Source organism: Mesoplodon bidens, assembly GCF_964165515.1.
Source record: "Mesoplodon bidens genome assembly, chromosome: 1".
Classification (NCBI taxonomy): Eukaryota; Metazoa; Chordata; class Mammalia; order Artiodactyla; family Ziphiidae; genus Mesoplodon; species Mesoplodon bidens.
This window is the reverse complement of record NC_138176.1, coordinates 32,507,998-32,531,435: the sequence shown is the minus strand read 5'-3', so window position 1 is coordinate 32,531,435 and position 23,438 is coordinate 32,507,998. Positions and strand designations below refer to the sequence as shown.

Genomic DNA, 23,438 nt, shown 5'->3' with positions numbered 1-23,438 from the left:
GACTTTAGATTGCATTAGTTTTATTACAATGATGTTTCTTTATAACTACGGTTATGCAAATATTATTTGCACTAGGTACATATGCACAAAGCTTGAAAAACTTTCAAAACTGTCTACTAGCAATGGATTCATTCCAGTTACCTGGAAAAAAACCACCAAAGAGAGAGGCTACCTACGTCGGATTTCTCTTCTTTCCACTACTTTTAATCCTAACAGAACAGAATTAACTTGACAGTTGCAAGGGGCTCTGACAAGCTCTTACTCTGCAGGAGTATCTTATTCCAACTGATAAAGCAAAATATGGTAAACTATACTCATCCAGAAATTTTCAACATGGCATCATCTCTTAATCTGCAACAGTAAAAAGGAAAGAGAAACAAGGAGTAATGTAATCTAAAAAGTAACCATGAAAACACATGGCTGGGTTAGCTAACTGCCCAGTTATAATGGTAAAGTTTGCTGAAGCAAATGGTAGGTCCTGCCAATGCATAACAGGTATCTAATACTACAGACCTGAAGTAAACCTCCCTGCTTTTAGGAGGCTTACTTACATGCATTAATAATATTCTGTTGCATCCCATTTCAAGCTACAATTTCAATTACTAAAGTTGTAAAACATACTTAATTGTTGATATTAAGTGACAAACACTGCTTCCTGTATACAATTATTTTAATACTTACCGAATATGACATCTGGATTTTAGTATTGGGAACTAGTTTCACTTTTCCTTCACTAGTTAGATTAACATCAACAATTCGATTTCCATTAAAACCTATTTCAAGTTTTTTATAGGTCCAAAGATAGTAATCTTCCCCATTTTCATCTGCTTCACCAACAATACCTTCAAAAGAAATAACACTTCATACAAGGTATGTAATATCACTCAGTATTTAAAATACATTAGAAGCTAAAAGCTCATTAAAAAACATTTTTATAAAAAAGCAATACTACCATTATTCCTCATGGTTAGAACAATGAAAAGGTACAGGCTGGACTTCTCTTTGTTAATTACTTGGCAAACACAAAACTATTTTCACATCATGGTAAAAAAAGTGATGCACAGCTCAGCATAACCTATCACTAATTTGATCCTCAAAGTTCATGCTCCGTCATTAGTATCACCTTCATTGTAATAATCATGACTGTGTAGTTTATATCCCTTAATATCTCAAAATTTCAGGGAGCACTATATCACTATCTGGCAAGGTTCTCAAGGTTCGTGGTCAAACTAAAATTAAAACCAAGGTCTCCAGAGGTCTAGTCCAGTACTTTCTCTAATAACCTATGATCAACGCATTCCTAATAAGCTGCACATATGTGTATAGTGGGTACCAAAACTTAAAATGCCTCCCCTTTATACCTCAAGCATTGGACTTATCTCTGGGAAGTCAACAAAATGAAAGGAGAGTTGAAAATAAATGGTAATGAGGCAAAAGTTAAAATGATCATTTTGATCACAATTTGGGATACTGAAGGAGAAGACCCGGACAAGGGAGTAGGTAGTACCTGAGGATCTATCTCTTGTGCCCTCATACTGTCAGCTATTTACCCAATGTTCCCTACGCAAGCCTATATATTCATTAGCACCTTAGGCTCTAAAAGTTACTCCTTGGGCCTTCCCTCTACGGTCAGTGCAACTCATGAAAAGCATTAGTGGGAAGAAAATGATCATTTCTTATTAAGAATTATTTGCTTATTAACCAAAGTTGCTCTAATTGGTACAAGTTCAAGGAATACAATTTCACTTTGTTTGAGGTGGTAGAGGGATAATAAAATCCTTCTAATAATTAATTTCACCAAAGTTTATTTACCTATCTACTCTGAAAACTCTTGAGGGTGGAGACATAATTATACCAAATAGGAAAGTATTCTCTAAATGACTTTTTTTTTTTTTTTTTTTGCTGTACGCGGGCCTCTCACTGCTGTGGCCTCTCCCGTTGCGGAGCACAGGCTCCGGACACACAGGCTCCGCGGCCATGGCTCGCGGGCCCAGCCGCTCCGCGGCATGTGGGATCTTCCGGGATAGGGGCACGAACCCGTGTCCCCTGCATCGGCAGGCGGACTCTCAACCACTGCGCCACCAGGGAAGCCCTAAATGACTTTTAAAAGACTCTGAAACCTTTATCCCAAGAAAAGCCAGATAAAGATTTTTTTTTTGACAGGGTTTCCCATGGTTCAGACATTGTAGGACATCCAAAAGTATCTGCCCTAAACATGGCAGAAACCCAGAGCTAAAAAAGATTTATGTTAAGACAGGGAAGCACAGCTGCCATGTTGCTCATGGAGGCCCACAGAAATGACAGAAAAAACCTAAGGTTCTAGACATGAAACCCGTAAGCAATGCAAAAGACTTGCTCTCTCACCAAAAAAAGAGAAAACCCAGATTAATGCGTTCTCCTACAACTACAGGCTCAGGAGTCTTCAGCGAATATTCAGCATATCTTCCTACTACCCTCAGAGCCAATCACAGAAATGTCTATTATACTAATTACAGTCATTTACATGAAACGCTTACTATTTATACCTAATTAACATGTAACACAGTAACGACGATGCATACAATTATATCTTGAGATTAGCTTTCTTATAAATTCCATCTTAGTACCATATTAAACTCTGGGCTGATATGTTCAGTCTTTCAGTTTGCTGCTCATGAATACAGTAGTCTGCTAATAACTTTAAGAATTAGAATATTAATTATATATTATTTATATATAAGAACAAGTGTCCAAAGACCAAAAAACAAAAACAACAACAACAAGCCATTAAGAGAAAAATGTGATCAAACATGCTGTCTGTGATAGCTGGCTTTGCTTTGCATATTAAGTAATTTAATCAAGCCCAGCACAAACAATGTTTGGATTATGAATAAGTTGGTATTAACTACTGCATTGTTCCTCTCCATTAACACAGATGAACAAGGACATAAAACATAAAAAATAAAACATAAAAAAGTTTTTTAAATTTTAAGCATAATAGACTTTTGGAAAATAACATAGGAACTAGCAAAACAAGTCATTCAGGAGACTATTATATCTAAAAACCATACTACCACAGTGCCACATGAGAGAAAGCCAGAATATAACTTTAAAATCCTATTCAGTCCCTTTGATTGTTATTTGATAAAATAAGTCAAAATAAGATGTGAGAAAAATGGAGGGAGGGGGAATATTTCGGATTGTTCAAAGCACCTTTTGGCCTCTTGAATATGAAAAGTTACACTGTATAAAAGTTATATTTTCAGGGATTTTCATGTAAAGTTTGACAATGTCAAAAACCCTTCAAGTAACAGGAAACCATAAAATTGATGTTAAAATCATTCTGTGGAAAACAGTGAAAACACATTTAGTGATTCAGTGTACAATCACCTGAATAGGCATTACATAAATCTTGCTTATTAGGCAAATATTCCCCAAACTTTAAAAATCACATACAATACTTACCCCATATTGGTAAGTCATCTATGTACATCTGGTACCAGTAGTGATTTTTGATAGCATACACAAATGCATCTCTCTTTTCTTTATCTAAGTCAATTTCACAGTAAGTGGCTGGCATCACATCATCTGCATAAAATAAAAATTGCAAATCAGTACACTCATTGGCAAAATAGTTACAGGAAGAGTAACACACAAAAAAGCCAACATTTCCTGAAGTTAAAATTTCTACTCATAATAGCTGAATCTCGGTGATATATAGATACAGGGATTCAGTATACAATTCTTTCCTTTTTTGTGTATGTTTAAGATTTTTCACAATAAAAGAATTTTAATCATCTTTACTTTCAAAGATTATCTTACTAAGTGAAGAAAGCATCTCTTATATAAAGAAAATCATACGGAACATTTACAAAGTAACTTTAAAATGAATAAACTGATTTAAAAACAGAAATGAAAAAGCTTAAAACACATAGGAAAGTTTTCACTTTATACAAAAACTCAAGAATATGATCCTAAGTAGAGCTAACAATTTCTAGCTATGAGATCTCTGAGATAAATATTCATTTGAACATTCTTGGAAGTGCAAGTCACTGGAGGCCACAGATTCTATGAGGAATCCCGGTGACTCTTCATAATTCGGAAGATTAAAAGGCAAACCTCTATCTAGCAGGCATCACTGTTTATAAATTACCCAAAAGTTCCCTGGAGATGAGTCATTTCCACTCTTGACTGCTTTTAAAATTACTCCTATCTGAAAATAATATTCAGATGGTCTCTAACTTATAAACCTTTCAAAAATATGCTTAGGATCATTAGTTTCTAAATAAAACAAAGCAAAATCTGAAAAGCACTCTAGATGTCCATCAAAAGGACTGAACTGTTTTTGTATGTTACTTAAGCAACTAGGAAAAAAAAAAGAGAAATCAATCTTAACAACAACAAAAAGCACAGATGTTTGTTTTTAAGTTCTCCTGTACTATAATATTGGTTATTTAGAACATGAAATACAACTTCCTCCAAGAAACAATGTTAAATTTCCCAAATGTTCATTAAAACAACTTCAATATAAATTGCAGCCAAACTATAATTAATAGCCATCTATAATGTTGTTTCTACGAGAATAACAATCTGACGTATAACTCCAGACACCACCAACATGTTTCCCCAGTTCTCAACAGAGAGAATAGCTTATGATGGCTCAGCCCAGAGTGGACACCCCAAAACTACAAAACCAAAGATGGCAGGAAACACTGAAGTCCCATGAAAGAGGGATAGGGAAATTCTCTATCCCAGTGGGAGAAGAAAACTGCTTTGTATCGAACAACAATGGCTCCCACACATATTTTCTTTCTACCCAGGCCATTTTTAGGCAGCAAGAAATTTAGGGTTTTCATAATGGCAAAAACTGAGGCTGAGCAGAGGAGAAGGCAGGGAGAGTTAAGACAGAGATTACTACAAAGGATGACTACAGCAGGAGCTAGGAGAACTGGCAGCAGGAAGTTATAGCCACAGAGGAGAGAGCAAGAACCAAAGGAAGGTCCAGGTTGAGCAGCAGCGAATGGCCACAGTGGCGTGGGAGGACTCACAGCTACCTCTGCGAAGCCACCAAATTCCTTGCTGTCACAATCAGACATTCACTGATAACTGTCATTAACGATACAGCAGTATGAAGTTCTGAGATATGCAATATGACATTTACCCGTATATAAAGCTTTTAAAAGATTCCTTACAGTCTGAACTTTAGTTCAACTCTCTCTTTCCCCACTCTCCACCATCCTCTCTCCCTATACTCTAACCAGACTCAGCCACCTGCAGTTCCCACACACCTTGTGCTCCCTTGGCCTCCGGATTTGTTGTTTGTGCAGTAAACCCCACCTCACATGTCCATCCTAAAATCTTTCCCATGCCTCTACCCTGTCCCCCAGAGTAACCCCTGATTCCCCAACCCTCACTCCTCTCACCACACAGCCTGCCCCCTTCACTGAAGTCCTGTGGCTTTCTCTCCATATCTCCTATGGCACCTAGACCTACACCGCACACAACCTCACACCAGTATCTTAGCTCCTCAAAAAGACCATTAGGTCTTGAGAGCTACGTCTATAACTGATCATAACCTTTTTGGCCCCAGCTATGCCTGTTTCAGTATGCTGCACAGAGTAGGCATTAAACAAATAAAATATTTTAACAAATTTTAAGAGCATAATTTTCCATTTATTTGGCAAAGGAAGTCACTAAGTACATCAGAGTATGCACATATACATGCATCTGTGTGTGAATGGTGTGTGTGTCTGTGTGTAAGGACAAAATGCCAATATAAACAAATGAAATTTTTGAGCTGAGTATCTCAGAAGGATTGACAAAGAAGTCTTGAAGAGTATCTTACACTGATACAAAACCTAGAAAAGAAATGTTGTGGTAAAAGAGAAAACATCATTATGGAAGGCTATAATAAGGGCCTGGGTTGGTCATATTTTAATGAAATTCCTCTTGCAGGCATGTAAGCAAATACAAACATCACAAATAATTAAAGAGCCTGGTTGCTCAATTGAAAAAGCACTTCTCTCAGGAGGGAGCCGCTTTGAAGATAGGAATGTAATGTGCCTAAGTACACCAAACCACCACTCAGCATTCTATATGACTGGAAAACACTCTGAAAATCTATTACCACAAATCACTACTTTAAAATTACAATAGGGCATACCCTTCTCACAGGAAATACACACCTATGAATCCTGAAGGGGATGCAATTAATATCTTACCAATGCAGATACTTTTTATGAGGGAAAAAAGAAGAGAACCAAAGTTATAAAGTGGCAAATGTCAATACTGATTTTTCAAACAGAAAGCAAGGGTAGATTCTGGAAACAACATGCCAATAAGTCTGTCATCAATTCTCAACAACACTCCAGACTAACAACTAAATAGACAGTGAAAGCATTGAAAAAAGAATGTGACAATTATTCATGAGTTCTCTAAGAACATATCATGCCTTATTTTGTTTAGTTTCTCTTTTAACAGCATTACTGAACTGGAAAATCAGAAATACTCTACCTCAAATTCAGCAGCACTTTGCAAAGTTTCTCATGAAGTCACTATAGACAAACTATAGAGAAATGGGCAGAAACTTGGGTTTTAGTCTGGGTTCCACTACTTACTAGCTCTGTGAATATAAGCAAGTCACTTAACCTCTGTGAACCTCAGGTCCCTCAACTGTAAAACAGATAACATCTATGCTATCTCCTTCCCAGAGTTGTTTTAAGGACGAAAAGTGCCAATATATTCACAGTGTTAAGTTTTCTTGAGCCACACACCCCTTTGAGAATCCAATGGAAGTGATATCTCCCTTGCCCCCCCAAAATGCACAATCACTCAAAATTAAGTGTACAATTCCAGAGGTCCACAGACCCCTGACACCAGAGCTTCTGGTTCAGCTTTGTATACCCAGAGTCTACCACAGGGCTCTGGAATACAGTAAGCTCTCAAAACTGCTGAATGAACTTTTTACAGGACTGGAAAAACTGGCATATTCACCATTAATTAATCAACCATCTACATAAACCAATACTGATTAACTGACCAAATTGGCTGGCAGTATAAACTGTACAATTTTTTTTCTAGATGGCTATTTGGCAACACGTATCAAGAACTGCCTTAAAAATGATTATACCCTTTGATTCAGTAATTCTACTTCTAAGAATTTAACCTAATGAAAGATTCATAGATGCATTAAAATACTTATGTGCTAGTATAGCCAAATGCATTCTTATTTCTAACAGAAAAAAAAAAGCAAAAGCAAGGAAGAAAAGGAAGAAAGAAGAAAACAATGAATATCTTGTCAGTGGGAAATGGGGAGAAATTACAATATCAAGTTACAGAATACTATATAAATATATTGTAAACAGAGTAATTAACAATAGGAGGATAAGCTGATAAGATGTTGTGGAAAAAAAAGAAGAGTAAAAACTAATTTATACATAACTTATTAAACGAGCCAGCAAGTGCTTAGAACGGTATCTAGCACATAATAAACACTATACACGTGTTCATTAAATACATTTTAAAAAATCATATATGGAACATGAACCCAATATTTAAAAATTGTAAATAATGTGGATGAAAGTAAAGATGGTCAGAAAGAAAGAAGAAACTGTTACTGGTATTTATATCCAGGTGATTTTTATATTCTTTACACTTCTCTGTAGTTTCTAAATTCTGTACATTGATCCTGTATCACTGTTAAAATCAGAAAAAATATATACACATACAAAAAAAAGACAGATGTCAATCTGAAAAGAACAATGTTAGCAATGGTTTAAATAAGAACTTATAAAAAGAGCATGCTTATCAAATTTGCAGTTAGCACAAAGTTTTAAAAATTGCTAATACCAAGAATTCAAAATATCTATAGAGTCAAGATTCAATACAAGATTCAAATTATTTGGTCCAGCTAAAACACTTCAGTTGAAACCAATAGGACAAAATATTGCATCAAGTTCCCAGACTTCCGATTAAACAAGGCAGATTAACCAAGTGTCTTTTACCTCCTGAAACTCCATTAAAATGTCAATAAAGGAATAAAAAGGATGTAGGCGCACAAGGACAAAAAGAGGAGAAGACAGTGAGAAAAGATTTCAATCAATGCTGGGGAAATGGAAGACGGTGAATGACTAATAAGGCAGAGGAAACCAAAACAGAAGGAACAACAGGATTGTTGTCACAGAACACAGGAGACACTCAGAACTTGGAGGCACCACAGAGGTCGAAAGGTAGAGGAGAGACAGATGTAGGGCTGAACATATAGGGGAACTGTATAAAAATATGTTTATGGAGAGGTTGGATGCCTAGGTCCCCTCCTGCACCCATCACACAACTAGATGAATAATCTCCTCAACTTCCCCTCTGCAGACCAGAGGCACCTTCCCCTAAAGAACTTCAGCAGAGAGGCTCCAGAATCAGGAAGAGCAGGAATAGTAGAATCCAGGGACTGGAAACAGGGTGGGGTTCACCTTAAGCAAAAATCTTCATTCAGGCTGAATGAAAAGAACTGCCACCTCCCAAGCCCCTTCCCCATCCTTTGGCAATCAGGCTTAACTACCCAGCCAGATATCTGGAGGGAAATACCGCATAGTAGTTAAAAGCTCAAACTCTTAACGCTAGGCTGCCTGGGCTCAAATCCTCACTCCGCCACTTTCCATCTGTGAATCCTTAGACAAGGTTACTTAGCCTCTGGGCCCCAACTTCCTCAACTGAAAAATAGGTATAATACACCTCCATAAGCTCATTTCGAGGATGAAAACAGACTAGACTGAGAATCACTGAACTAGAAATACATAAGGCTCTAAGCAGCCCTTGGCATATCTACATAACTGCAGTACTCTCAACTTACCATTTCACTCTAGAGAAGTAGAAGAAATACTAATAAAATAATTTCACCCCTCTGTTAAGTTGGAATACTCACGGAAGAGAAAATTCAAGGGAAGATCAATAAAATAAATGGAAGGAAGGAATCCTCTAGAAGTCAACTTTTCAACAATTAATATCCTTCATTATACTGCAAGAATTCTCAAATGAGAGGGAAGGGACTGGGTGGTGACCTCCCCTGCTTAGGAATTACTATTCCAGATCACCTAATGATCATAATGAACCAATTATAATAAAGAACAAGTAGGCACAAACTAGGTGCTGGACAATTTATTAAGAGCTCACCATGTCTTGATAGCTAAGGATGCAACAGTGAACAAGAATGCAACTGTCCCTGCCCCAGTGGAAGCAGCTAAATTACGCAGCAGGCTAGTGCAGCAGCTTGAGGATAAATCAAATCCTACACTCAATAAACTAATTTAACATTTCATAATTGCTAATACAAAATCAAGTTGGAAGCACAGACACATACTATGTGCTATTAGTATTCATAACAATAACCATTTCTTGAGTGTAAACTATCAGGAACTTTGATAAATGATGTACATGCACTATCTCATTTAAACATGACAATTCTACCAAGTGGATATTATTTCCCTCATTTCATAGTTGAGGACAATGAGATCAAAGAGACTGAATACTCTGTCCAGGACTACATAGGTAGGCAGAGGCAGAGCTGAGACGCATCAAGTCTCTCTGACTCTAAAGCACATGTTCTTTCCACTCCACAGTGGCAATATTCTAGGAGGTACCCTTGAAAATTATAGGGTAATGATTTCAGGTCTGGTTCAAAGATATCCAGTTTAAGTCTGCCCTTTTCATTTAATTTTGTCTAAATGTTCTCAATGTAGCATTTTGTCTAGCAATAGTATAAAAACTTTTAGGGAGAAAAAAACAAAGTTGTGCATAAAACCTCAAAAGGGAGCTTTTGAGGCATCCCACATTAGACTCAAAACTACTGCTAGTTCCCTAAAATAGTCTATTTAGTGACTTTCATTTTACAAAACCATACTAATCCATTTAGCCTGACAGAATCTACTAGGTTAAAAAAAAAAAAAGTTGTGTGTTTGTGTGTATGCACATATAAGTGGGTATGTATATGTATAGTTTTTCCTAGTTTCACAATATTTCTAAAATTTTATTTTCTTACTTGAATATGCCTTCAGAAGAACCTTTAAAAATCAAATACTTAAGGGATGAAAGATTAACAATATAAATATTTCTACAGTTTACACAGAGCCAGAGGGTTCAAGTTTCCACACAGCATTAGTATGCTGTGATACGCCTTGGGTAATTCATCTTTGGGCCTCCCTAACAGGAAATCAGATGACACAATCTCTAAGGTGCATCCCACCTTTAAAATTCTATGATACTATAAAGAACAACCAGGAAACCTCACAAAACACTTTTCAAAGCACGATCAACTTTATCTTTGAACGGGGTAATCAAGGGTCTGCAAGAGAACGAGAAATCTAATCAGCATTTACTATTGCATCTGGACCACTTAACGTGGCAGCTTCTTTAGCAGCATATCCATGATGGAGTGTAGAGTTGACAAGACTCCAAGGAACCGCCGACTCTTAGGGAGTAACATCTGGCCAGTCCTGATTCTTTTCATCTAAAGGTGTTTAGTCTGAAAGGAAAATAAATCCCACTTTTATAGCCCATGAAAACCATACCCCTCTGTCTAAATAATCTTTCCATCTCAGTCTCAAGAAACTAATAAAAGAATGGTTAAGACAGCTGAATGAGTACTCTTCTTTAGTAAATAAGAGTGAGGATTGCAACAAGTGATGAAATCTGTCCATAGCAGCAAAGTAAGACTTGGGGTTTTTGCCTGTTTTCTCTCTGGTTCCTTTTAAATAAACTAGAAATGTGTACCAAATATGGAAAAGGAGAGAGTATGTGAATAAATGCAGTATTGAGGTTCCCAAAGATCACACACTCTAGTCTAACTTTTCTCCTTACCTGTAATTAAATATTTAAATTAACTCATTAAATTAAAACAAGCCTCAGGGCATGTTTACAATAATTCATAAAGTTATAAGCCATGCCACTGTGGTTTAAATTTACAACTTAATTTTATAATTAAGCCCCAAGAAATAATACACGGGAAAAAAATGTAAATATGTATACCTATTTTCAACAACAGTAAGAAAAAAAAATCCTAAAAACAAGAATAGAATTTAACAAATCAAAATTAAACATTATCTTCAAAATATTATCTTTAAAATATCTCATTTCACATTCTCCTCCCAAAAGGCTAAAAATATCAGAGGTCAGTTACTATTCATTTTATACATGTGGACAATGAAGTCAAAACTGGAGTAAACAACTTTACTAAAATCAATAGAGTAAAAGAAATAGGATTAAAATTCAAAGCTTCTGATTATAAGATCCATGCTCTATTCAAAAATCAAGACACCTAATCAAAGATCCTCCAAAAATTCAATTACTCAAGCTTCTGCTTACCAGGTTAAAAATGTCCATGCAGGAAATACACACTCTGACAAACTTCACAGAGAAAAATAAAAAATATAAACACACTCATAGGAACTCATAACAAAGAAGATACCTGCATAATAAATAGATACGGAGGATTTTTTTCCAATTTTAACAAGTCTTGACCTAAAATTTTAAACCACACAATCTAAAAGGTATTGAAGATAAATTAATACAACACTGATAAATACATTGAGCCAATGGTACAAGTTTGAATTTGAGGCTTTACACATAATTTTTAAGTATCCATATAGCCCATTACATCCCCACTCCTCTTGAAATTACCTCATTAGGGATCTATGAAGGCTTTCCCTGACCACATTATGTCCAATCCTTAAAGGATTTACTAGAAAACACTTTTCAGAAATAAATATGTTAAGGAAATGTAATTTTATGAACAATCATTTATTTTATTGTTTTATAAATATTCAAAATAAATCTTTGTTAGTTACTATATACTTTTCTACATGTAATACACTTAACTTAGAGATTAAAACACATTTTAGGGTCTAGAGCAGTGGTTCTCAACCAAGGGCAAGTAGCAATGTTTACAGACTTTTCGGTTGTCACAAATGGAGAGTGCTACTGGCATCTAGTGGGTGCGGGCCAGGGACTCTGCTAAATGTCCCACCCTGTACAGGACAGCCCCCACAAAAAAAAAGAATTATCTGGCCCCAATGTCAACAGTGCCAAAGTTGAGAAACCCCGGTCTACGATCTAACTTTTATCATAAGGACTATTAAGGTTTACGTACCTTTGAATTTAATATCCAGGCCACTAAATTCCAATTCAACTCCTTGAAGTGCTTCTCCCAGAGTTTCATGGTAGTGACTGATGCTTTTTTTTGACCCCACACAGAATGGAAGTGAAAAGTACTTATATGTCTCTTGGCGATTATGGTAGGGCCCAACAGTATTCATCCATAAGACAACTTCCTCTTTATCTTGATACTGAAACCAAAAAAAAGCAAGTAAGAATATGTTTTTTAAAAATCTAATTCAAATTAAGGGAATATATATTATTTGTTCTAAACAGAAATGTACTATCTCTGTTTGGGAAGCTCTAAAATAAAATGCTGGAAGCTTGTTTCAAAAGGATGGTCAATGTCTACACATTAAAAATGAAATTCGGTGAATTTTAAAATTATATCCTCTGATTGTGGTCTCAAGCAGATTCATGTCTTCCAAACTTCATTTTACAGAAGATACTGTTTAAACAAAACCCAATAACCTATAAGAATATGTTTATAATTAATATTTACAGTATCAAATAACAATAAACCTAGAACCAACATGATTCGCCATGCTAACGTGGACAAGGAAGGAGGAAACAAAATCAAAAGCTTATCCAGAACCTCATGTTAATCACTAGAAACTCCAAAAACTTAATGCTGTCAGCAAGCACAAATAAAATTTCATCTCCTTTTTTTCCCCACAGCCATTGATCAAAGTAGTAGAGAGGAGAGAAATGACTAAACAAGAGGAAGAAAAAGCCATACTATGAAATCTCCACAGCCCATTCAAGTCATCATTCTATCTTCCCCTTTATCAGCCTGAAAGATAGGTACTGCATGCAAATTTTCTTGAATAAATATTATGGTTTTACCCATCAGTGAATACTATATGTAGCTAAACCTGGAGTGTGGTCTGATGACTTTGGGTAGATGACCTCACCTTTCCAGGGTCCAACGGTGGGGCGGGGCGGAGGGGGAGTGCCAAAGATTTCTAACATCTCCTCAAGTCTAAAATTCCAGTGATTCTATGAAAAGCAGTTACCTGAGTAACTTTAAAACTAGTATTCCTAATTAGCAATACAAATTAAAGACAACTAACAGTTGCAGCTTAAGTCAACTAACAGGGCAGAAGTTAAATCATTGAACAATTATCTACTGAGTGCCTACCATGTGCCAATAATTGTGTTTGTTGAGGATACAGCTTTGAATAAGACACGTTCCCTGACCCACTGGAGCTTAGAGCCTAAAGGGAAAGATGGACACTGAATAAGCAATTATAGTAACGTAGGGTGCTGTGGAGCACATAACAGAGGAGCCTATCCAACTAGCCCAACTACCAAACATTACCTCCAGTCCTCCATATAAAATGAATAAACATTTTCCATCAAAAGCCAGCATCTCCAAAACCAAACTCATCCCAGCCCCCCAAACTTTGTTTTTCTAATGGTACAATCCTCTCAGTCATGGCGACTCAAACCCCAAGTCCCCCTGCATTCCAAAAAACACTGACTTGTCTACTCTTATCCAAAGCATCTGCCTCTTTGGATTCATACCACCACCACAGTAGGACTTAGATCTAATCACCTCACCTTCAAACCTAATAAATGTCTCATTGTTCATAAGACATCATCCAGGTACCCCATCAAGGAAATAAAAAACTACCTGACTTTTTGAATACATGAGACATGTACCAAGCACAGCATTAGGTGTTAAGGTTATAAAGATAAATAACATACTGTCCTTTCCTTTAAGTAGTTCACAATCCATAGTGGAGCCAGACAAGTAAATGATTAACAATGAAGAAATAAGTGTTACAATTAAGGTAAAAAGGGCTATTGTAGGGCTTCCCTGGCGGCGCAGTGGTTAAGAGTCCACCTGCTGATGCAGGGGACACGGGTTCGTGCCCCAGTCCGGGAGGATCCCACATGCCGCGGAGGGGCTGGGCCCGTGAGCCATGGCCGCTGAGTCTGCGCGTCCAGAGCCTGTGCTCCGCAACGGGAGAGGCCACAGCAGTGAGAGGTCCACGTACCGCAAAAAAAAAAAAAAAAAAAAAAAAAAAGGGCTATTGTAGCAACAATAAAAATGATTAATTCTGCTTTGGCAGAGAAGGGTCAGGATGAATCACAATATAGAAAATCATAAGCTGTTTCAAGTGAATTCAGAAAAACAACTGTAGATAACCTTCATGTATGAAGGAACCAATCAAAGGTCTGAATGTATACATAGATACCCATTCATAACTACTCTTGTCACTTTAGGGGGTTGACAAATATACGTATGCCACCACTCTTCCATCCAATGTTAAGGGTTACACTGCACTAATCAATCAAGGTACTCCTTTCTGCACAGACATAGGTATAGGTATAGATATATAGATATAGATAGGGATATAGCATAAGAATTCTCAAAACGGTTCTCTAAACCAATCACTATCCACTGAACAGGGCTGGTATTAGAATTGAAACCTGTTCACTGAGTAAAAAGCTCTTGGCATAGTATCATGTACACAAAAAGTATTGAATATGATGAAAAACACTGAAGAAATGCTGAAAAGAAAGTTTGTTAGCAACTTAGTGAAAGAAGTTTGAAGTATGTGCACTGACTGAGATAGTATCCTTCGAGAGAAATGAGGAAGGCGAGGTAACCAAATGCATCCATTTAGGATTACCACACTGAAAGAGAGGACCTATTCTTGCCATTAATCCTGCTGAGTCTGCAGAAATTTTATAAATGTAACTTGTGAAAATAAACACAACAACACTTTCTCTATAAATCCTAATACTCATATTCTTTTAAAAATAGACAAAAACTTGAACATAAATACTTGTTAAAACAGAGCATTCATTTATTTCATACAAACTGAAACACAGGACTAAAATAATTTAAGGGTCACGGTATGTGTTAAACTACACGTTCTGAAGTCACTCATTTTAAACATTCATGAAACCTTGATGGGGTAGTAAAGCTCTGACAACATGATGCAAACTGTACTATAACAAAATGTGTACCATTCTTTAGCCTAGGATTCCTTCTGGGAAGAGGACTGAAATAGGGATGAGAAAGAAATATATATATATATATATATATATATATATATATATATATATATATATATATATATATATGTAACATAGACACAAACACTCATATATATACACATACACAAACACACAAAGATTAGGGTGAATATTAAGGCTAAAACTGTTTCTTTTCTTTTCAATTGCTCCTTATGCAGACCACAGTCAGATTTCATGAACTTAAAATGTTTACTTTTCATTATAGTTCTTATTTATCCCTGAGAATAAGTGTTCCCAAGACAAGGTCAAGGGAAGAGTTCTTTTTCAAGAGAGAAAACGTGTCTTAAAATATCCTGAAATTAGAAAATACCAAATGGAAGAAACTTTTTAAGGAGAAAAGCCTTTCCTTTCCCTAAGCTGCCAGGAAAGTCCCTGGGCTCCCCCAACTCAGTGGGAAGACAGCAACAGGTAAGGCTCTTCCCTCCACTCTTGGCTGAAAGGCTAGGCTAATTTGCTTTCAAAACATTCCACAACGTCCTAGCAAGCTCTTTTTAAATACTTTCCTCAGAAAAACTCTGAGTTGCCAATGACACGGAGAAAGATGGAATTTTATAACTTACCTGCAGAGTGTAACCAGAAGAAGGGGAGAGAAAAACTCAAGCAGGCACAGCAGTGGATCAGGAGATCCCTGAGCATGGGGGTGGCTCCTTCCATGAGGCCTCCCTGGGAAGCAGCCAAAGGACAGGAGGCCAATTCAGACTACCTGCATTCCTCACTTCGTTCCATTCGTTTCCAGTTCTCAGAAGTTTCACTGTTACACTCAACATCTGCACTGGCCACTCCAGCCAAAATGGCTTATAACATTGTCTTCCTTTCCTTTCCTGCTCCACCTTGTTTCTTACGTCATTCCCCCAAGTCTATAATGCCCTCCTCCTACCCACCTGGCAGATTTCTACTTATCCTTCATAACTGCCCAAATCCTCCTTTCTCCAATCTTCAGGTCAAACTTGAACTGACCAATCACTAACATGCACGTGCTTACCGTCTTTTGGGATAATATCATTATTAGCCAAAACTTAATAAGCACATACCATGTGTTGGGCATAGTTCTAAGGTCTTTATATAAACATTTAATCTCTCAAAGCTCTGTAAGACAAGTCCTATTATTTCCCCCATTTTACAGATTCAAACAAACTAAATAGAGATGTTAAAGAATTTGTCCAAAATCATTCTAACTAATTAGTATCACATTTACAAGCTTAGGACTACATTTTTGTTAATCCCTAGTCAGCTTCATTAACTGAAGAGCAAAAACTAAATGAAGAAATATGGGAAAAATATAGCTGTACAAAGCACCTAAGGAAGTGCTGAATGCTGAACAACTTTTCTATTTGAGCCTTTAATCTGCCCTAAGGAAAAAAACCTTCCTAAGAAGCTCCTTGTCCTCTGATCTCAAAAGGAATGACCTTCATTCTCAAGAAGTCACCAATGTTGGATCTCTCATTTAAAATACTGTTTATGTGCTGGGTAAGTGTAGGTACAGAAGTTTCCCTCCTTGATAGAGATCGTGAATTACTTTTTCTCGGAAGGAACACTTCAGGAGATAATGTTACTGAATTTCTCGTGTAAAATCCGAATAAAGAAATCAGAATTTATGTAGACAGGCAAAGGACTGAGGGCTCAGACTAAGCACCCAAATGCCATCATTTTTATGGGATGAGAGGAAAGATATATGCTTACTTTAAAATACATATCTGAGAAAGCAAACTCCAGTTCAGAAAATATTTCAGAAATCATAATTTCAATGTCTTTTAATTATTTAAAACACATACATCAGAATTCTAATACATATAAATTATTAGTGTATTTTTGGAAAGTCTCTTGAGATAACTGCTCTCTCCCTCTCAAAATAGCTTTGTACCTAAATAAACTTTTAGTCTACCATAGAGTACAGCTGAAAATAGGACAATGAATTATGACACTTCCTAAAACTAGATCCGTATTAAAGCACTCACAAATTCACTTGTAGTAAACAGCTTATCCTCTTTATAAATTTTCACATATGTTTTACTAGTTCCCATACTCCCGACAGAGACAAAGACTAAAGGCTTCCATTTGCCTAAGTAAAGCAAACAAAACATCTTTTTTTCAGCCAGTAGTGTCATAGTGCTTATGGCAAAGGTTGAGAGTAGGCTATCCTAGGCACAGATCGGGTCCTTTCAACATCACCTACCAGAGATACAATGGGCCACAAAGAAATGGGGTTTTAACCTAGGTAAATCACAACAGGCATCCCCAAGACTATGCCTCTTAAATGAACAATCGTCTGCGTTTGTTCACTGCTTTAAGCGGTAGGGTTATCATGCTTCCAACACTGCATATTCTTATCCCTGGTAGATCCCTAATTACTCAAGTCACTCAACAAGCACTGATTAAATACCACTTGCTGTGCCAAGCACAGAGCCTGGTATGTAACAGACCCAGAAAAAAATTTTTTGATTTTGTGACCTTGAGGAAACAGAGCAAAAAAAAAATTCAAGGCTCCAGTGTAAACCATAAAATGCTTTTAAGATTCCTGTGCCACTGATTACTGGGTTTTTGGCGCTGATATTTTTACACAGTATTACTATGGAAATTATATGTTCAAGACAGGTAGAAAAAACGACTAGCAATCAGGTAGCTCAGACTCTTTCTGTGGCCCTGGGCCAGCCACTGGGCCTCTTCAGGCCATTAGGAAAATGAGCGTGTTGAATTCAATGGTCTCGAGTCGTTCCAGTTCTAAAATTCTATGATTCTCAATTTGTAATCCTTTTAATGGAGTCCTTTGGAATCTTAGGAGACATGATAATCTAACTCTAGATGTTTCCAAGTGCTCAACTGTCAGAAAACCAAATAAGCATAAGCCATACCCTATACATCTTTCACTCACTCTAAAGTGTTCTTTTTATGATCCTTTGATCACCTATTAAGAGCCTGTCTTTCATGAAAGTGTTCTTTAATTTTTATTTAAAACAGTATATTTGGGACTTCCCTGGTGGCACAGTGGTTAAGAATCCACCTGCCAATTCAGGGCACGGGTTCGAGCTCTGGTCCGGGAAGATCCCACTACTGCGGAGAAACTAAGCCCGTGTGCCACAACTACTGAGCCTGCGAACCACAACTACTGAGCCTGTGTGCCACAACTACTGAAGCCCGTGCGCCTAGAGCCCATGTTCTGCAACAAGAGAAGCCACCGCAGTGAGAAGCCCACGCACCGCAACGAACAGTAGCCCCCGCACGCCGCAACCAGAGAAAGCCCGTGCGCAGCAACGAAGACCCAATGCAGCCAAAAATAAAATTAATTAATTAATTTTAAAAAACCCAAAAACTAGTATGTTCTGTAATTCATATATGATTCAACTTTTAAAAACCGAAAGGAACCCGCTTTTATATATTCTACATGTGTATATACTCTAGAAGTTAGCAGCACATTCCCTTCTCATTATTCTTCTGAGAATATTAAGAGTGTTGGATAAATAAGCACATAAAAAATGCCATATGAGTCAAATGGTCAGCTGAATCCTAATTCAGTAGGTAAAGTAAGAGAAATCAAGGGTTTTCTGGAACTGCATGAAGTAGTCAGTTGCTCCTTCTTAGGACCAGCTACAGAACTTGTGGGGCCCAGCACACAATGAAAATGCAGAAAGTATTAAGAATTTCAAATGGTGACAGCGGAGCATTAAACCAAGCAGTCTTTATGTCTTATACACATTAAGCGACTGCAAGGGTCACATGCCCACTGCAGCCCTGTCCCTCTTCAATGCTAACCCAAACGCATCCTCAGTAACAACCCACTATGGAGCTAAACTTACGCAAACATTTAAGCACTTAAAGATACTATCAATACAGAGAATTATTCAATTTAATGCCAAGTGTATTACTATCCTATTTTTAGGATAAAAGGCCATAGAGCATATCCTATGAGAGCGTAGAAGACTATTAATTCAGTTTGCCTGAGTTCAAATCCTACCTCTACCTGTACTAGTTGTGTGGTCTCAGGCAAGTTACTTAACTTCTCTGGCATCCGTTTCCTCATCCATTCAAAGGACATAAGATCACTCACAAGATTATCAATGTATGTTTAAAATATGAGTTAATACATATAAAGTACTTAGAATGGTGCCTACCACATATTGCTACAAAAGCCCTATTCGTTATTATTTCTATCTGGAAACTGTCTTCATAAAAAGTTAATCTAAAGGGCAAACTTTAACTTCTAGAGATTGTTCTTTAATTTATAATCCAATTCCACAAGTATTTATTAAACACTTACTCAGCAACCTTCCCTTGACAATTTTTCTCCTCCTTCACTATCATTCTGTCTTCATTAGCTACTTCTGCCTTCTTGGTGGAAAAAAAATTCACTTGACCATAGGCTTTTCAGTATTATTATCTGCTTAAGGTGAATGCCTAATTTTCAAGAAATATTTTCAAGAAACTTGTAAGAAATAAAGTATTTTGGCTAACAGCCAAAAAATATATGAATGACAAAATTTTTAATTATATCTTAATGCTATTCTTCCTATAATTTTTAAAATAATAGGTAACCAAGTGAGAGCAGTTCTATGTAAACATGACTGAAATCAAATGGATTCTAAACGTTTTTGTCCAAGAACTCTCTCATACGTGTCATATTCCCTCAAAAACCTTTTATCCAATATTTTATATTCAATTTCTGGCTTCAAAAATTTAAATGTTAAAGCAGAAACTAACACACCATTGTAAAGCAATTACACTCCATAAAGATGTTTAAAAAAATTTTAATGTTCCTGGCAATAAAATTTCAATGAAATTGGCGTTTACATTTTAAATCTGTAAATTAATCTAAGACCTTTTTATTCACCTCCAATTTGTGAAATTTTAATTAATACGTACTTTTCCCTATTACAGCAGTTTATATAAAACACGAGATAAAAAAGTAAAATACTACTCTTAAGCTTATACGCCTGTATGGTGGAACTACACTTGAGACAATTCTGAGTTTTACACAGCAACTTTCCTTAAGTGTTCAAAAAACTGGAAAAAATATTAGTAACCACTGGCTAAAAGAATGCCCATTGGAAATGAACACTTCTTACACTTTGAGACAAGTTACTTGACAGAAAAAACAACAAGAAAGCGTTTTTAACTGTTTAACCTGTGAACAAAATTATCTTAAGGTGAAAAGTCACAAATACAGCACAAAAACATGTCACCAGCTCAGGATTGTGTCCCTTAAAAAATATACAGGTAAGAAGTTTCTGGCTGTTGACTGAAGGTACAAACGCCAAAAGTTTAGAGCTGTTAGCTAAAATAAGAGCCCAGCTAACCTACCGACTAGAGAAAAGAAGTCTGGTTGCTTCATTTCCTCACTTGTCAGGAATGACAGGAGACTTGCAGATTTAGTACCACACAACCTCTCATGCAAAATCGTATCATTAATTAGTTAAGGTCTAAAAACACAACTACTCACAAGCACCCTCTAATTTACATGACTTTACTGCCCTGCTCAGATCTACCTTTCAGAAAGCCACCGACTTGCATCCCTAAGTGAAAGTCACTAGAGGAGTCGTTAACATCCAAGCTTTGATGTAGAAAATGCCAATTAAATAAACAGCCAACCAATTTTAGGCCAAATGCAAAAGGGACTGTTCCCAGCCAGACAAGAGGACTGGGAAACTCAAGACCCCTCACAGTCAGAAGCCGCCTGGTTAGAGACCACCGGGATGGGAGCCTCATCTAGGAGCCAGAAGAGGGTGAAGAGAAAGTTACAAGAAAGGCCTCGCAGGCGGGTGCGTGTGGCTGAGTGCCTGTACACGTGTAAAGTGCTCCTCACCGCAAGTTTATCAAGGCTGTCCCCACGCCAGGATTATGATCCGGTTTGGGCAGGAGGAGGAAGAAAAAGGCCGGTGAGCACCATAAAGTGGTGGGTATTTCCTGGTTACTGTAAGACGGGTAATACGTGGTGCATACATCTTCCGCCGTGTCGTAGTCCCCAGCAGCCCGGGCGCTGCTCCCTTTCCTGGGGGGCACCAGCTCCGAGCCTGGCTGCTTGCCGCCCCCACTCCCGCGGCCAAGTGAGCCCCGACCCTCGGACCCCGCTTCTTTCCCGTCTCCCGGGGCCCCTGGACCCAGGGGTGCGGCGCCATTTAGGTCCGGGTTGGGGAAGGAAGCCCAGGCACTTAGGGAGAGGAGTGCTGTCCCGGGAGCGCACGGAAAGGCCTCCTCCCCGCTCCCGGAGTTCCTGCTCCGCCAGGCCCAACCGGAAGGCGCCCTCGGGCGGCCGCGGGGCTCGGCCAGGCCGCTGGGCCCTCCAGGCCGCGCCGGGCCCGCCGAGGCGGGGGGCCGGGGGAGAGGGCGGAAGCGGCCGCGCCGGCCGGGAGCAATTCTCACCGTGTGTTCGTGCTCGTCCGCCCGGGCCCGGGGCAGCAGCAGCAGCAGCAACAGCGCGGCGGCCGCCGCCACGCCGGGAGCGCCCGGCAGCGGCCTCATCCTCCGCGCTCCCACCGGCCCGGCGCCGGCCCACCGACTCCTCCGCCGCCGCCGCTTCCGCCGCGGCCGATTCGCATTCACGGGGCGCGGACAGACGCACGGGGGCCCAGGCCCAGCCTTTGGCTCCTCCGCGCCGCCGCCGTCACCGCCCGCTTCGGAGCCTCCCCCGCCCCCCGGCGCCTCCTTGCCTCTTCCTCTGACTCAGCCACGTCATCCGGCCACCCCGGCACACGCCGGAAGTGCCTCGCGATGCGGGGCCGCAGCCGGCGCCGGCCGCCCCGCCCGAGAGGCGCGACCCCCGCAGCCCCGGAGGACCGCGCGAGGGCCCGGCCCTCCCGCCGGCCGCTCTTGGGTCGCGAGAGAGGCGGCGCGCACAGTGGCCCCGGCCTCGCTTCCCTCGTGGGTGCCTGGCCCGCGTCGCAGGGCCTAAGCCGCCTCCATTCAACTTGTGCGACCTAGGTTCAAAACGCTTTACTCTTCCTGGCCTCGTTTTCCTCGGCTGTGAAGTCGGGTAATGGTCTGACCTGCCGCCTTTCGGTGGGGTCGGATCAAGTAGCCCTCACAAGGAGCTCGGCTCCCGCCGGGCATGAATCACCAGCTCTATAATGGTCATTAAGGGAGATTGTTAAACTGGTATCGGGTTGGATGAGTGTCTTAAAGTCAGTGAATATTTACTGAATATTTATTTCAATCTTGTTGAAATTCTTGTTCATTTATTTATTGTTTGTTTGTTGGGTCTCCAGTGCACAGATATAAACACCTCTTAGAATCTAAGCTTTTCTCCTAAGCTGGGATTCTGTTCACTGACATATACTAGAACTGTGTAAGACCCATAGTGGAAACTCAGAAGATATTTGTTAAATATATACATGAATATGGCACCACCATCTACACAGTCCTCTAAGCCAAAACTCTGGAAACTGGAGTCGGATTGTCTCCATCTCTCAGCCATCAGCAGGCAACAAGTTCTAGCATTTGTTATCTTAGAAATGTATCAAGAATTTATTTTTCCTCTCCTCTGCCAGTAATAGCCAGTCTTCTACACCTCACTCACTATGTATTACAGCAGCCTCCTACCAGGATCCCTATCACCAATCTTCCCTCCCTGTTTATCCTCCCCAACAGGTGCCAGTGAGTCTTCTAAAAAGAAACCTGATTATATCACTCTCTTGCTTAAAACACTCCTTGAATATTGTTTACATAAATCAAGGAATCACAGCTAAGATTTTCATCTGCCAGGCACTATTCTGAGTACTTCACATGTATTGACTCAATCCTTATGCAATAGGCACTGTGAGTTCTGTTCATTTTCAGCAATGATCGCTGAAGCCCGGGGCGGGGCGGGGGGGGGGAGGGAGGGGGCGGGGGGGAGGGAGGGGGTGGGGGGGAGGGAGGGGGCGGGGTTTAAGTGGTTGCCGAAGGATTGTATCCAAGCATCTGGTTCCAGAATCAGTCTTTCTTACTACTCATGGACTACCATCCATACAGTCATTTTAAGAAATGAAATAGAGGGGCTTCCCTGGAAGCCCCTGGTGGTGCAGTGGTTAAGAATCCACCTGCCAATTCAGGGCACACGGGTTCGAGCCCTGGTTCGGGAAGATCCCACGTGCCGCAGAGTAACTAAGCCCGTGTGCCACAACTACTGAGCCTGTGCTCTAGTGCCTGTGAGCCACAACTACTGAGCCCTTGTGCCACAACTACTGAAGCCCGCACGCCTAGAGCCTGTACTTCTCAACAAGAGAAGCCACCGCAATGAGAAACCCGCGCACCGCAATGGAGAGTAGCCCCTGCTCACCACAACTACAGAAAGCCCG

At 39.2% G+C, this 23,438-nt stretch overlaps 1 protein-coding gene across 1 annotated transcript in view; it reads right to left on the bottom strand.

Annotated features, from left to right (window-relative positions):
• TM9SF3 (transmembrane 9 superfamily member 3) overlaps positions 1–21,815 on the bottom strand; it is a 77,808-nt gene extending 55,993 nt beyond the window's left edge. Inside the window, exons 1-4 of the mRNA XM_081244055.1 lie at positions 21,526–21,815; positions 12,119–12,314; positions 3,445–3,567; positions 682–842 (exon numbers count right to left, since the gene is read on the bottom strand). Coding sequence (XP_081100181.1) covers positions 682–842; positions 3,445–3,567; positions 12,119–12,314; positions 21,526–21,624 — 579 coding nt within the window. The 5' untranslated portion in view covers positions 21,625–21,815. The remainder of the gene's footprint in view (positions 1–681; positions 843–3,444; positions 3,568–12,118; positions 12,315–21,525) is intronic.
• Between the last annotated feature and the right edge of the window lie 1,623 nt (positions 21,816–23,438).